The sequence below is a fragment of the Triticum dicoccoides genome, chromosome 2B (assembly GCF_002162155.2).
Source record: "Triticum dicoccoides isolate Atlit2015 ecotype Zavitan chromosome 2B, WEW_v2.0, whole genome shotgun sequence".
In the NCBI taxonomy this organism is placed as follows: Eukaryota; Viridiplantae; Streptophyta; class Magnoliopsida; order Poales; family Poaceae; genus Triticum; species Triticum dicoccoides.
The window spans coordinates 455,197,534-455,213,964 of NC_041383.1; the positions used below are offsets into that span (position 1 = coordinate 455,197,534).

The 16,431-nt window shown below is 47.4% G+C and overlaps 1 protein-coding gene across 1 annotated transcript in view; it reads left to right on the forward strand.

Moving 5' to 3' along the window:
* Positions 1-12,421: 12,421 nt before the first annotated feature.
* LOC119364169 (uncharacterized protein At1g32220, chloroplastic-like) overlaps positions 12,422-16,431 on the forward strand; it is a 5,648-nt gene continuing 1,638 nt past the window's right edge. Inside the window, exons 1-5 of the mRNA XM_037629597.1 lie at positions 12,422-12,737; positions 12,876-12,969; positions 13,077-13,165; positions 15,386-15,441; positions 16,232-16,378. Of these exons, the coding sequence (XP_037485494.1) occupies positions 12,598-12,737; positions 12,876-12,969; positions 13,077-13,165; positions 15,386-15,441; positions 16,232-16,378 (526 nt within the window). The 5' untranslated portion in view covers positions 12,422-12,597. The remainder of the gene's footprint in view (positions 12,738-12,875; positions 12,970-13,076; positions 13,166-15,385; positions 15,442-16,231; positions 16,379-16,431) is intronic.

A 16,431-nucleotide genomic window follows, 5' to 3' on the forward strand; every position in this document is an offset into this window, starting at 1 on the left:
TCCAAGATCATGAAAGGTCCCAAGGTACCGAAAGGCCAATTTATGATTTGCCCGATGAGATGTGTGGCTTGCACATATGGTTTTCCAAAAAATGCGTATACGAGAAGGAGTATCTTCTTATATATAGACAAATACTTCTTATCATATATAGACAGATAATCCTTCTTCAGTAATCTCAGTCATTGGTTTGCTAATAACCCCGTAATGTTTAATGAACTTCATATAGCAAACCGTGAGACCAATAATTCTCGTGATCTCTTTACAATTTTTGGAGTAGGCCAGTTCAGAGCTACAATAATCTTGCTAGGAGTAAGCCATTAAAAGGCCAGTTCAGAGCCATATAGCAACCCCTTGTGACTGATGATATGACCCAAATATGCAATTTCCTGATTGACAAAGTTGCGCTTGCTCAGTTTAACCTTCCATTGCTTCTAGAGTAATATTTTCAAACCCTTTTCACATGCATTAGATATTCTTCAAAAATCTTACTATAGATGAGTATGTCATTAAAAATACTAGTGCAAAGTTTCTTAGGACAGAACCAAATCGTTATTCATAGCACCTTGAAAAGTACCTAGTGCTCTTGTTAGCCCAAATGACATCACTGTAAACTCATAATAACCAATGTGAATTTGAAATGTTGTCTTGAACTCCTATCCAGGAGCTTGATCTGATGGCACACAACCTTGAAGTCCAATTTGGTAAACCAACAAGCACCTCACAACTCATCTAATATTTCATCTATCACTGCTTGCTGGGGGATTTTCCCTTGATGGTCTTCGCATGCCTATAGTCAGTGACCATTTTCCAAGTACCTTCTTCTTTCTTCTTAACCATGTCTGAGAGAGAGGACAATTGATTACTCCCGACCTATATCATGCCACTAATAGTTCAGAAACCTTTTTGTTTTTATTGTTGATTGAGGAGCTATTCTATTTTGGTCTGATGAATACTAGTCTAACTCCAGGCACTATAGACATACTCCCTCCGTTTTTATTTAGTTTGCATATTAGGTTTGGTCAAAGTCAAGCTTTACCAACTTTGACCAAGTTTATAAACAAAAATATTAAGATATACAATAACAAATCAATAATATTAGATTTATGAATGAATGTACTTTCACATTGTATAGATTTATTATGATAAATGTCTATACTGTTTTTTCTAAACTTGGTCAAACTTTACGAAGTTTGACTTCAGTCAACTCTAATATGCAGAGTAAATAAAAACGGAGGGAGTACTATGATCATGCTCTCTTCTGGGTAGTAGGGCAATAGGTGCAGAAAGCAATACCTTGAACTTATCCAATGTTTTTTTTATATCTTATGTTGTTGTTTAGTACTTTCAGGTATACTAGTAGAATAGACTGCCATAACTGTAAGAGCATATTCACATGCCTATACGAGATCCTACTTCCGCATATTTCACCTTCTTCTTCGTCGCTGCCTTCACGCGTTGAGATTTGCGCTCTATGAATCAGGCCTTGCAGGAGGCCACCATCCTAGGTTCCTCTAGCTTTGGCGGGACAACGGACATCTCTATTTGCTCCTCCTACGCTGGCTCCATCGAGGCGGCAGACGACATAACGGTGGGGAAGAGGCGAGCTTTCACGCGAAAACAATGACGAAAATGACCAAATATGCGGGCCTGACCTTGCTTTTGGATGCGCTTGTGTTGTCAGATGCGTATCTGGCGGATGTTCAGACTCCTCGAAATCGCCAGTCTGTTTAGTTTCGGTTTGTCGGATTTTTCACGTCCAGAATGATCCGAACATTTTAAGTGCAAAAATGTTGGGACTGTCCGGTCTGAATATTTAGTGTTCATGTCGACCGCGGCCGTGTCAGACGCTGCTTAGGGCATCTTCAGCCGCGCCCCTAGGAAGGCCTCCCCAGGCGTTTTTTTCGCGCCGGCGTCGAAAAAACGGCCCAGTCGCGCTCCCAGGAGCCCGATTTTCGCCGGCTTGGGCCGAAAACAGCGCCGGCGGACCCAGCCCAAACCCGGCGCGCTGGGGGGCGCCCGGGGGCGCCGGGACAAGCTGTTTTGGCGCGAAAAAGACGCGGGCCAGCCGTGTCAGTGACTCGGCGCCTCGTCTTCCCCCAACGGCCTCGGTTTCCCGCGGGGAATCAATGGCAAGGCTGCCGCCGGTCAGCCTTGCCATTGATTCCTCACGGGCGGCGCTTCACGGGGCGGTGCGCCGACGCCTCCCTTCCCGCGCACGCGTACACACGGGCGCGGCCCGGCTATAAAAGCCAGCGGCCTCCACTCGCCTGTGCCCAGACCAGTCCCCCCTCGCCGCCGTCCAACCCCTCCCTCTCCCTGCCTCTCCCGAGCGCCGCCCTCCGGCCCCTCCCTCTACCTCTCCCGAGCCCGCCCCGCCCCGCCGTTGCCATGGCAGAACGCTTCCCCGGAGACGAGGCGGCGGCCAACGGCTTCGGCTGTCGTTCGCTCCGCGAACAGGAGTCCTGACTCTTGTTCCAAGCGAACATCCCGGCGCCGCCGGACATGCGCGCTGGGCCATCGGGGTGGAGGCTCAGCGCCGGGGGAGTACCCATTCCCCCGTTGCCCGACGCCGTGGCGAAGCCGAAGTACTTCGCCGAGGAGGTCGAGATCGTGCGCGCGTCCCTCACCGATGCCCAACTCTCCCTCCCCCAGTACGCCGCCGACAACCACGCGGCCTGGGCGACGTATTTCGAGCGCCGCCAGCAGCAGCGATTGGCGTCCACCAACGGCTCGGCGGCCGGCAGAACAGCGAGGGGCGCCACCTCTGGTGGGGTGTCCCCGGCCGCACACTCGAGGGCATGCTCACGTACCTCGAGGGCGGCAACGACCCGCCGTTGGCATACCCCCCGGTGCAGCACCGACGCGTCGGGCCATGGGCTCCAAGGAGGTTCGGCTCCTCCTCCTCCTCTTCTTCCTCCCGATCCTCGTCGCACTCCTCCGGCACTCCGGCCCTGCTCGGCGTCAAGGCCGAGCCCGCGGCGGAGTCGCCGCTCGGCCGGCGCACTCGCAGCGCCGGCATCGTCATCAACGAGGGCGGCCGGCGCGCCTCTGTTGGAAATATGCCCTAGAGGCAATAATAAAAGTATTATTATTATATTTCCTTGTTCATGATAATTGTCTTTTATTCATGCTATAACTGTATTATCCGGAAATCGTAATACACGTGTGAATACATAGACCACAATTATGTCCCTAGTGAGCCTCTAGTTGACTAGCTCGTTGATCAATAGATGGTTACGGTTTCCTGACCATGGACATTGGATGTCATTGATAACGGGATCACATCATTAGGAGAATGATGTGATGGACAAGACCCAATCCTAAGCCTAGCACAAAGATCGTAGTTCGTATGCTAAAGCTTTTCTAATGTCAAGTATCTTTTCCTTAGACCATGAGATTGTGCAACTCCCGGATACCGTAGGAATGCTTTGGGTGTATCAAACGTCACAACGTAACTGGGTGGCTATAAAGGTGCATTACAGGTATCTCCGAAAGTGTCTGTTGGGTTGGCACGAATCGAGACTGGGATTTGTCACTCCGTGTAAACGGAGAGGTATCTCTGGGCCCACTCGGTAGGACATCATCATAATGTGCACAATGTGACCAAGGGGTTGATCACGGGATGATGTGTTACGGAACGAGTAAAGAGACTTGCTGGTAACGAGATTGAACAAGGTATCGGTATACCGACGATCGAATCTCGGGCAAGTAAAATACCGCTAGACAAAGGGAATTGTATACGGGATTGATTAAGTCCTTGACATCGTGGTTCATCCGATGAGATCATCGTGGAACATGTGGGAGCCAACATGGGTATCCAGATCCCGCTGTTGGTTATTGACCAGAGAACGTCTCGGTCATGTCTGCATGTCTCCCGAACCCGTAGGGTCTACACACTTAAGGTTCGATGATGCTAGGGTTATAAAGGAAGCTTGTATGTGGTTACCGAATGTTGTTCGGAGTCCCGGATGAGATCCCGGACGTCACGAGGAGTTCCGGAATGGTTCGGAGGTAAAGATTTATATATAGGAAGTCCTGTTTCGGCCATCGGGACAAGTTTCGGGGTCATCGGTATTGTACCGGGACCACCGGAAGGGTCCCGGGGGCCCACCGGGTGGGGCCACCTATCCCGGAGGATCCCATGGGCTGAAGTGGGAAGGGATCCAGCCCAAAGTGGGCCGGGGCGCCACTTCCCTCATGGCCCATGCGCCTAGGGTGAAGGGGGGACCCTAAGGAAGAGTCCTAGGAGGGGAAGGCACCTCCTAGGTGCCTTGGGGGGGAGGGAATCCTCCCTTTGGCCGCCGCCCCTTTCCCATCTAGGGCTGCCGCACCCCCTAGGGTGGGAACCCTAGAGGGGGCGCACCCTCCTCCCTCTCCCCTATATATAGTGAGGCCTAGGGCTGCCCATAACACGTGATTCGATCTCTGCCTGTTGGTGCAGCCCTCCCTCTCTTTCTCCTCATATCTCGCGGTGCTTGGCGAAGCCCTGCAGGATTGCCACGCTCCTCCATCACCACCACGCCGTTGTGCTGCTGCTGGATGGAGTCTTCCTCAACCTCTCCCTCTCTCCTTGCTGGATCAAGGCATGGGAGACGTCACCGGGCTGTACGTGTGTTGAACGCGGAGGTGCCGTCCTTTCGGTACTTGATCATCGGTGATTTGAATCACGACGAGTACGACTCCATCAACCCCGTTCACTTGAACGCTTCCGCTTAGCGATCTACAAGGGTATGTAGATGCACTCTCCTTCCCCTCGTTGCTGGTTTCTCCATAAATAGATCTTGGTGACACGTAGGAAATTTTTGAATTTCTGCTACGTTCCCCTACAGTGGCATCATGAGCTAGGTCTATTGCGTAGATTCTTTGCACGAGTAGAACACAAAGTAGTTGTGGGCGTTGATTTTGTACAATATGCTTACCGTTACTAGTCCAATCTTGTTTTGACGGTATTGTGGGATGAAGCGGCCCGGACCGACCTTACACGTACTCTTACGTGAGACTGGTTCCACCGACTGACATGCACTAGTTGCATAAGGTGGCTAGCGGGTGTCTGTCTCTCCCACTTTAGTTGGATCGGATTCGATGAAAAGGGTCCTTATGAAGGGTAAATAGCAATTGGCATATCACGTTGTGGTCTTTGCGTAGGCAAGAAAACGTTCTTGCTAGAAACCCATAGCAGCCACGTAAAACATGCAAACAACAATTAGAGGACGTCTAACTTGTTTTTGCAGGGTATGCTATGTGATGTAATATGGCCAAAGGATGTGATGAATGATATATGTGATGTATGAGATCGATCATGTTCTTGTAATAGGAATCACGACTTGCATGTCGATGAGTATGACAACCGGCAGGAGCCATAGGAGTTGTCTTTATTTATTGTATGACCTGCGTGTCATTGAACAACGCCATGTAATTACTTTACTTTATTGCTAACCGGTAGCCATAGTAGTAGAAGTAATAGTTGGCGAGACAACTTCATGAAGACACGATGATGGAGATCATGATGATGGAGATCATGGTGTCATGCCGGTGACGATGATGATCATGGAGCCCCGAAGATGGAGATCAAAAGGAGCAAAATGATATTGGCCATATCATGTCACTATTTGATTGCATGTGATGTTTATTATGTTTATGCATCTTGTTTACTTAGAACGACGGTAGTAAATAAGATGATCCCTTACACCAATTTCAAGAAGTGTTCTCCCCTAACTGTGCACCGTTGCTACAGTTCGTCATTTCGAAGCACCACGTGATGATCGGGTGTGATAGATCCTTACGTTCACATACAACGGGTGTAAGACAGATTTACTGCAATACACTTAGGGTTAACTTGACGAGCCTAGCATGTACAGACATGGCCTCAGAACACGGAGACCGAAAGGTCGAGCATGAGTCGTATAGTAGATACGATCAACATGAAGATGTTCACCGATGATGACTAGTCCGTCTCACGTGATGATCGGACACGGCCTAGTTGACTCGGATCATGTAATCACTTAGATGACAGAGGGATGTCTATCTGAGTGGGAGTTCATAAGATGAACTTAATTATCCTGAACATAGTCAAAAGACCTTTGCAAATTATGTCGTAAGCTCGCGCTTTAGTTCCACTGTTTAGATATGTTCCTAGAGAAAATATAGTTGAAAGTTGATAGTAGCAATTATGCGGACAGTAGAAAGCTTATGTCCTTAATGCACTGCTCAGTGTGCTGAACCCCAAACGTCGTTTGTGGATGTTGCGAACATCGTACATACACGTTTTGATAACTACGTGATAGTTCAGTTAAACGGTTTAGAGTTGAGGCACCAAAGACGTTTTTGAAACATCGCGGAACATATGAGATGTTTCGAGGGCTGAAATTGGGATTTCAGGCTCGTGCCCACGTCAAGAGGTATAAGACCTCCGACGATTTTCTTAGCCTGCAAACTAAGGGAGAAAAGCTCAATTGTTGAGCTTGTGCTCAGATTGTCTGAGTGCAACAATCACTTGAATCAAGTGGGAGTTGATCTTCCAGATGAGATAGTGATGTTTCTCCAAAGTCATTACCACCAAGCTGCTAGAGCTTCGTGATGAACTATAACATATCAGGGATAGATATGATGATCCTTAAGGTATTCGCGTTGTTTGACATCGCGAAAGTAGAAATCAAGAAGGAGCATCAATTGTTGATGGTTGGTGAAACCACTAGTTTCAAGAAGGGCAAGGGCAAGAAGGGATACTTCATGAAACGGCAAATCAGCTGCTGCTCTAGTGAAGAAACCCAAGGTTGAACCCAAACCCGAGACTAAGTGCTTTTGTAATAAGGGGAACAGCCATTGGAGCAGAATTACCCTAGATACTTGGTAGATAAGAAGGCTGGCAAGGTCGATAGAAGTATATTGGATATACATTATGTTAATGTGTACTTTACTAGTACTCCTAGTAGCACCAGGGTATTAGATACCGGTTCGGTTGCTAAGTGTTAGTAACTCGAAATAAAAGCTACGGAATAAACGGAGACTAGCTAAAGGTGAGCTGACGATATGTGTTGGAAGTGTTTCCAAGTTTGATGTGATCAGACATCGCACGCTCCCTCTACCATCAAGATTATTATTAAACCTGAATAACTGTCTTTGGTGTTTGCGTTGAGCATAGACATGATTGGATTATGTCTATCGCAATACGGTTATTCATTTAAGGAGAATAATGGTTACTCTATTTATTTGAATAATACCTTCAATGGTCTTACACCTAAAATGAATGGTTTATTGAATCTCAATCGTAGTGATACACATGTTCATGCCAAAAGATAGTAATGATAGTACCACCTACTTGTGGCACTGCCACGTAAGTCATATCGGTATAAAATGCATGAAGAAGCTCCATGTTGATGGATCTTTGGGCTCACTCGTTTTTGAAAGGTTTGAGACATGCGAACCATGTCTATTGGTGTATTTGCATGAAGAAACTCCATGCAAATGGACCGTTTAGACTCACTTGATTTTGAATCACTTGAGACATGCAAATCATACCACATGGGCAAGATGACTGAAAGCCTCGGTTTCATTAAAATGGAACTAGAAAGCAACTTGTTGGAAGTAATACATTTTGATGTGTGCAATCCAATGAGTGCTGAGGCATGTAGTGGATATCGTTATGTTCTTACTTCACAGATGATTTGAGTAGATGTTGAGTATATTTACTTGATGAATCACGAGTCTGAATTATTGAAAGGTTCAAGTAATTTCAGGGTGAAGTTGAAAGATCGTCGTGACAAGAGGATAAAATATCTATGATATGATCATAGAGATGAATATCTGAATTACGAGTTTGGCACAGAATTAAGACATTGTGAAAATTGTTTCACAACTAATACAACCTGGAACACCATAGTGTGATGGTGTGTCCGAACATCATAACTGCACCCTATTGGATATGATGCATACCATGATGTCTCTTATCGAATTACCATGATAGTTTATGGGTTAGGCATTAGAGACAACCACATTCACTTTAAATAGGGCACCACGTAATTCCGTTGAGATGACATCGTATGAATTATGGTTTAGAGAAACCTAAGTTGTCGTTTCTTAAAGGTTTGGGGCTGCGACGCTTATGTGAAAAAGTTTCAGGATTGATAAGCTCGAACCCAAAGCGGATAAAATACATCTTCATAGGACACCCAAAACAGTTGGGTATACCTCCTAATTCAGATCCGAAAGCAATATGGATTGTTTCTTGAATCGGGTCCTTTCTCGAGGAAAGGTTTCTCTCGAAAGAGTTGAGTGGGAGGATGGTGGAGACTTGATATGGTTATTGAACCATCACTTCAACCAGTGTGTATCAGGGCACAGGAAGTTGTTCATGTGGCACCTACACCAATTGAAGTAGAAGCTTATGATAGTGATCATGAAGTTTCGGATCAAGTCACTACTAAACCTCGTGGGATGACAAGGATGCGTACTACTTCGGAGTGGTACGTAATCCTGTTTTGGAAGTCATGTTGCTAGACAACAATGAACCTACGAGCTATGGAGAAGCGATGGTGGGCCCAAATTCCGACAAATGGTTAGAAGCCATGAAATCCGAGATAGGATCCATGTATCATAACAAAGCATGGACTTTGGTGGACTTGCCCAATGATCGGCAAGCCATTGAGATAAATGGATCTTTAAGAGGAAGACGGACGTGGACGGTAATGTCACCGTCTATGAAGCTCGACTTGTGGCGAAGAGTTTTTCCACAAGTTCAAGGAGTTGACTACAATGAGATTTTCTCATCCGTAGCGATGCTTAAGTCCGTCGGATTCATGTTAGCATTAGCTGCATTTATGAAATCTGGCAGATGGATGTCAAAACGAGTTTCTTTACCAGTTTTCGTAAGGAAAGGTTGTATGCGATACAATCAGAAAGGTTTTGTCGATCCTAAGGATGCTAAAAGGTGTGCTGGCTCCAGAGATCCTTCCAAGGACTGGAGTAAGCATCTCGGAGTTGGAATGCTTTTTGATAAGATGATCAAAGATTTTTGGTTTATACAAAGTTTATGAGAAACTTGTATTTCCAAAGAAGTGAGTGGGAGCACTATAGAATTTCTGATGAGTATATGTTGTTAACATATTGATGATCACAAATGATGTAGAATTTCTAGAAAGCATATAGGCTTATTTGAAAGGTGTTTTTCAATAGAAAACCTGAATTAAGCTACTTGAACATTGAGCATCAAGATCTATGAGGATGGATCAAAATGCTTAATAATACTTTCAAATGAGCACATACCTTGACATGATCTTGAAGGTGTTCAAGATGGATCAGTCAAAGAAGAAGTTCTTGCCTGAGTTGTAAGGTACGAAGTTAAGACTTAAAGCTCGACCTCGGCAGAAAAGAGAGAAAGGACGAAGGTCGTCCCCTATGCTTTAGACGTAGGCTCTACAGTATGCTATGCTGTGTACCGCACCTGAAGTGTGCCTTGCCATGAGTTAGTCAAGTGGTACAAGAGTGATCCAAGAATGGATCACAGACAGCGGTCAAAGTTATCCTTAGTAACTAGTGGACTAAGGAATTTTCTCGATTATGGAGGTGGTAAAAGAGTTCGTCGTAAAGGTTACGTCGATGCAAGCTTAACACCTATCCGGATAGCTCTAAGTAGAGATACCGGATACGTATAATGGGGCAACAATTTAGAATAGCTCCAAGTGGAACAGTTATTTGGAATGGCTCCAAATAGAACGTGGTAGCTACATCTAGGAGATGACATAGAGATTTGTAAAGCACACACGGACCTGAAAGGTTCAGACCCGTTGACTAAAAACCTCTCTCACAAGCAACATGTCAAACCCAAGACTCTTTGGATGTTGGTCACATGGTGATGTGACCTGTCAGTGTTAATCACATGGTGATGTGAACTAGATTATTGACTCTAGTGCAAGTGGGAGACTGTTGGAAATATGCCCTAGAGGCAATAATAAAAGTATTATTATTATATTTCCTTGTTCATGATAATTGTCTTTTATTCATGCTATAACTGTATTATCCGAAAATCGTAATACACGTGTGAATACATAGACCACAATTATGTCCCTAGTGAGCCTCTAGTTGACTAGCTCGTTGATCAATAGATGGTTACGGTTTCCTGACCATGGACATTGGATGTCATTGATAACGGGATCACATCATTAGGAGAATGATGTGATGGACAAGACCCAATCCTAAGCCTAGCACAAAGATCGTAGTTCGTATGCTAAAGCTTTTCTAATGTCAAGTATCTTTTCCTTAGACCATGAGATTGTGCAACTCCCGGATACCGTAGGAATGCTTTGGGTGTATCAAACGTCACAACATAACTGGGTGGCTATAAAGGTGCATTACAGGTATCTCCGAAAGTGTCTGTTGGGTTGGCACGAATCGAGACTGGGATTTGTCACTCCGTGTAAACGGAGAGGTATCTCTGGGCCCACTCGGTAGGACATCATCATAATGTGCACAATGTGACCAAGGGGTTGATCACGGGATGACGTGTTACGGAACGAGTAAAGAGACTTGCTGGTAACGAGATTGAACAAGGTATCGGTATACCGACGATCGAATCTCGGGCAAGTAAAATACCGCTAGACAAAGGGAATTGTATACGGGATTGATTAAGTCCTTGACATCGTGGTTCATCCGATGAGATCATCGTGGAACATGTGGAAGCCAACATGGGTATCCAGATACCGCTGTTGGTTATTGACCAGAGAACGTCTCGGTCATGTCTGCATGTCTCCCGAACCCGTAGGGTCTACACACTTAAGGTTCGATGATGCTAGGGTTATAAAGGAAGCTTGTATGTGGTTACCGAATGTTGTTCGGAGTCCCAGATGAGATTCCGGACGTCACGAGGAGTTCCGGAATGGTCCGGAGGTAAAGATTTATATATAGGAAGTCCTGTTTCGGTCATCGGGACAAGTTTCGGGATCATCGGTATTGTACCGGGACCACCGGAAGGGTCCCGGGGGCCCACCGGGTGGGGCCACCTATCCCGGAGGGTCCCATGGGCTGAAGTGGGAAGGGATCCAGCCCAAAGTGGGCTGGGGCGCCACTTCCCTCATGGCCCATGCGCCTAGGGTGAAGGGGGAACCCTAAGGAAGAGTCCTAGGAGGGGAAGGCACCTCCTAGGTGCCTTGGGGGGGGGGAGTGAATCCTCCCTTTGGCCGCCGCCCCTTTCCCATCTAAGGCTGCCGCACCCCCTAGGGTGGGAACCCTAGAGGGGGCGCACCCTCCTCCCTCTCCCCTATATATAGTGAGGCCTAGGGCTGCCCATAACACGTGATTCGATCTCTGCCTGTTGGTGCAGCCCTCCCTCTCTTTCTCCTCATATCTCGCGGTGCTTGGCGAAGCCCTGCAGGATTGCCACGCTCCTCCATCACCACCACGCCGTTGTGCTGCTGCTGGATGGAGTCTTCCTCAACCTCTCCTTCTCTCCTTGCTGGATCAAGGCATGAGAGACGTCACCGGGCTGTACGTGTGTTGAACGCGGAGGTGCCGTCCTTTCGGTACTTGATTATCGGTGATTTGAATCACGACGAGTACGACTCCATCAACCCCGTTCACTTGAACGCTTCCGCTTAGCGATCTACAAGGGTATGTAGATGCACTCTCCTTCCCCTCGTTGCTGGTTTCTTCATAGATAGATCTTGGTGACACGTAGGAAAATTTTGAATTTCTGCTATGTTCCCTTACAGCCTCGTCCTCGTCGGCTCCTCCGCGCTTCGTCAAGCCAAAGACGGAGCCGGGGCTGGCGCCGGTGAAGACGGAGCCGGGGCTTGCGCCGGTGAAGGCGGAGTTCGACGACGACGACGCGGCCCTAGAATGGGCGCGCCAGGACTCCATTGCGATGGAGAAGACGCGCCGGGAGAAGGTGAAGGAGCGCCAGCGCGCCGCCCTGCGCCGCTTCGAAGAGCGCCAACGCGGCCGCGATGAAGACGGGGTCGTCGTCCTACGCGACAGCGACGACGACGACGACGCGCCGCCGCCAGTCCGCCATGGCGACGCCGGGTCCAGCAGGGGCGCCCGCGTCAAGGAGGAGAAGGCCGTCGACGACGACGATGGCGGCGACGACTTCAGCGCCTTTCTTTTTTAGATTAGGTTAATGTCATCAAAATGGCGAATTTCGCCGAAATTTGCCATGTTTAGACGAAATTTGCCATGTTTGGCCGAAATTTAACTAGTTTTTATCATAACTTCGCCGAACATCTCATCTTTATTTTTTAATACGCGCCTAGGGACGGTCCTGAGGCCGACGGCTGGGGGCCGACTCGCCCCGGAGCCATTTTTTGCGCCGGCTTACCCCAGGCAGCGTTTTTTGATGGCCCCGGGAGGGGGGCCAACGGCTGGAGATGCCCTTACGCCACGCCCACACCAGGCCAGAGCCACAGGAAAAACAAGCGGAGCGAAGCGAGCCACCTCCAACCCCACAGCCAGCGGAACCGAAACGAGACGCACGCTCCACGCCGACTCCGCCGTTCGCTCACTCCCCTCCCTGCCTTTCCCGTCGCCACCCTTCGCCGACGCGGGCAAGAGAAGAAGCGGAAAGAGAGAAAGCGTCCCCCACCCCGCCCGGATCCCGCGAGCGGGCCCATGTCCCCTTCGACACTGCTCGTCCGGCCGCCGGCGCCGGCGAATCCGTCCCTTCCGCCTCGCCGGTGCGGGCCCGTATCAGCAGCGGCGGCGACGCTCCGCACGTCTCCTGCCGCCTCCTCCGTGGCTCAGTTCTCTAGGTTTCTCTCCCCGTCTCCCTTGCCTTCTCACATGGTTTTTGCTCTCGTCGACCGAGTGACGACTGCACAATTGTGCGTGCAATGGGTGCGTATTTCCGTCTTAGTTTGCATTGACGCGGTTTCCCCTTGATTACGCAGGCTGCGCACCAAGTGCAGGTTTGCTGCCCCCGGTGTTAGAGAAGATTACTCTTCTACGCCAATCGATGTTGTAGCAGACGTGAAAACAGAAAAGGCATGAAATTGAGTACCCGATGTCTGTTATCATTCGGCAGCGCTGTCCAGCACGACTCTGTTTCTCCAGTAAGATTGGTTTCCTGAAATACTTCCAAATGCTTGCAGATTGTAGTGTTGGGAGGTAGTGGATTTGTTGGTTCTGCTATATGCAGAGCTGCGGTAGCTAAAGGCATTGAGGTTGTGAGCCTCAGCAGGTACATCTTTCCCCTTATCTTTTCTTTTTATTCTAGAAACACACTACATATGCAGACAGTTCACAAACACGCACTTACATGCACGCACACCCTACCCATATGAGCATCGCTGGGAGACTAACAAAGTCATCACAGGGTCTCCCACTGAACGAACATCGTCACAAGGACTGGAATAAATAAATTCAGGAAAGTGTGAGCACCCGAGCCAAGTCTAGGACTTGAACCCGGGCGGGCTGGTTCCACCACAAGGAATCTAACCATCTGAGCTGTGCTCAATTCTCATCTTTTCTCTTATCGTTTGTACAAACTTTATGTATGTACTAGCAATGTGCCCGTGCGTTGCAACGGATCCAAAGTAGAATAATACATGTTCACAAACTTGAAAGAAAAACATTCTAGTAAGGAATGAGGTGAGGGAGGGATGTGGTTGGTTTCAAGATAGTAAGGGGTTTTCTGCAAATTGGAGCAGAGAAGTGGGGCCTTGTTGCAAAAATGCCACAGCTTACCTCACAATCATTAGATGCAGATCTGATGGTTAGAAATGACGGATGGCAGACACACCATCATCACCAACTGAGTCTTTTATAGGAGTAGAGATAGAGATACCACTTCCTGCAAAATCCCTTGAGTGAGTTGTCCATTTAGTGCACGTTATCAATCCAGCAAGTTTCTTTTCCAGAGACCAAATTCAAGACGCACATCCCATCTGAAGCCTCCCTGCCGAGCACCTTGATCCTTCTAACTTTGTGTCAGGTAGATTTTTTTTTTAGTGAAGTACGACGGGTATCTTAATCAAATGATAGAATCAGAAATTCAGGATACAATGGGGTGCAATGGCAGTCCAAGCACACACACCTCCACTACAATAGGGGTAACAAAAGAAAACAAATAACAAGCCCAAGACTCTCCGAGCCAATCACTTAATGAGTAGCACCAACAGTACTGTCAAAGGCATCACTCTACTGAGAGCACGGCGAACGTCAACGCCCCGAGAACACACGGATGTCGTTGGCCTTATCGCACTAAAAGGAACCGACACTAAAGAACTGGAAGAACGTGCCGTTGGCAACCCATATTGGTCGAAAGACGTCAACAATCCACACTGGACGCAAGCTAACCTTTGCAGGATTTGACACCTGAAGCAATAAGAAGCAAGGAGCAGCAACCATCTCCCCTTGCCAGCACAAACTGCTGTTGAGGATCTCAAACTGACCATTCATGCTCCGGTGAGACGTGTGAGTCAAGAACCAACCAACGAGGGATCCGTGGCTCCAAGACGACGCCTCAAAGAATGGAACAATGTCGAAGACGCTACCGTCGTCCGATCCAGAGAAACCGGATCCGAGGCTTTTATCCTGACAGTACTTAGGGTGGATGAGGTGTGGAGGCTTCACGATGACGCCTCCAAGATAAATGACACCCTAAGGCGTCGACGTCATTTGTGCGAACAAAAGCCAGCACAGGGCTTTTGCCGTAGCATCACAACTCAGCATCCCCACTGAACCACGCCGTCCGCGGACACTGCCAAGTGCCAATCACCACTGGAAGCTCTTGAACTTGCCAGCCTCCAGCCTCCCTTGGTGTCTGCATGCACACCAAGCCCCTCTCAAGGCCACCAGATGCCTCCACTGTGCTAGATCAGGAGCTACCTTTCAGATCCATTGCGGTTAGACTATGACGACCACCGACCAGAGGCCGCCGCTGAAGGAGCCGACTCCTGCCGCCAAAGCCATCCTCCTCCAAGCCACCTGCCCCTCATCGCCTCTGGACGGATTTGAGGACCGAACACCGCTACCAACTAGCCATCCGAAAATGCTGCAAACACCACCACACCACTAGAGAGAACTCCCATCACCTTCGACTGCAGGCCCGCCAGCTGACGATGAGGGGCAGGTGGAGAGGCCTGAACGCGGCGGCAGCGAGAGCCTCCCATGATACGGGAGTCTGTGGAGCCTCTTCATGTCAGGTAGATAATCAAGGGAATACATATGTAAAATTACTGATGGGATGATATGCGAGTTGCGGGAGCCTTTTTGTGTCAGGCAGATAATTAAGGAAGTATATATGGGCTGATTGCAGTGATTGAAGCATAAGGGGATTGAAGCTTTTTAAGATAGTTGGGATCTATCATCTATGGTGAAAATAATTATTATTCAGGCATTATTTCTGAAAGCCTAATCTGCATCCTGTCATCGTTTAGACATTCTATGCTAATGACAGGTCAGGAAGACCATCTTACTCTGATCCTTGGGCTGATGAAGTTACTTGGCTAGCAGGTAGGTTGAGTTGTGACATTAAGCTGTTACCTTCATGGTAAATAGATTTGGTTTGATCATGTTATCTATTTTGTTGGGTGAATGGATAGCAGGTTATCTGAGTTGTAACATAGGCTGTTACCTTCGTTGTAAATAGATTTAGCTTGATCATATTATCTATTTTTCTTGTGTGAACTGCTCCCTATATTAGTTACATTCTCTAACCCCGAACGTCGTAGAGTTAACTCTATTTAAACCGGAGCTATGGTTTGCTGCTAGGATGGTTTTACCCGCATATTATTTTTCATGAAATACACACCTGAGAATTCAAATTACGTCCAATAGATTTAATAAGATTTTGTTCTGGACTAATAGTGGTACAGTAAGAAGTACACTTTATAGATTATCGTTGGTGCTAAACAAGCAAACATTACATGTATGCATTCTGTCGTGCTCCACTTTGGTAAGTTAGTATTACTAGATGATGGATCCTTTGAAACTAATTTCCCGTCATTTTGTTTTTGAGTTCTTATATATGCATATACTATTTAATATTTATTGCAAAATAGTTCTAAAAACATATGTACTTAAGACCACTTTTTATTTTGTCCTTGCTCACCTGGCTAATTGCGAATGTGTTTTCTTGGGAAGTGCTGTATTGCTTTAACATTACACCTTGTATGAACCTTGGTATTTCCCCTTTACCACTTTTTCCCTGTAACGTAGCTACATGCTTGTACTGGATTTCCAAGAGTTTCTGGTATGGTTTTTGGCCCTCTCATATTCAGTTAAGTATGTTACTGTTATGCAGGAGATGTTTTCTATGCAAGATGGGAGGACGTGCTAGTAGGGGCTACTGCTGTTGTGTCTACCCTTGGAGGATTTGGTAATGAAGAACAGATGAAAAGGATAAATGGTGAAGCAAATACCATAGCAGTGGACGCTGCGAAAGAATTTGGTGAGTACCTTGCGATCCATGACTGAACTAAATTTCAAATTGAAAGATAATAG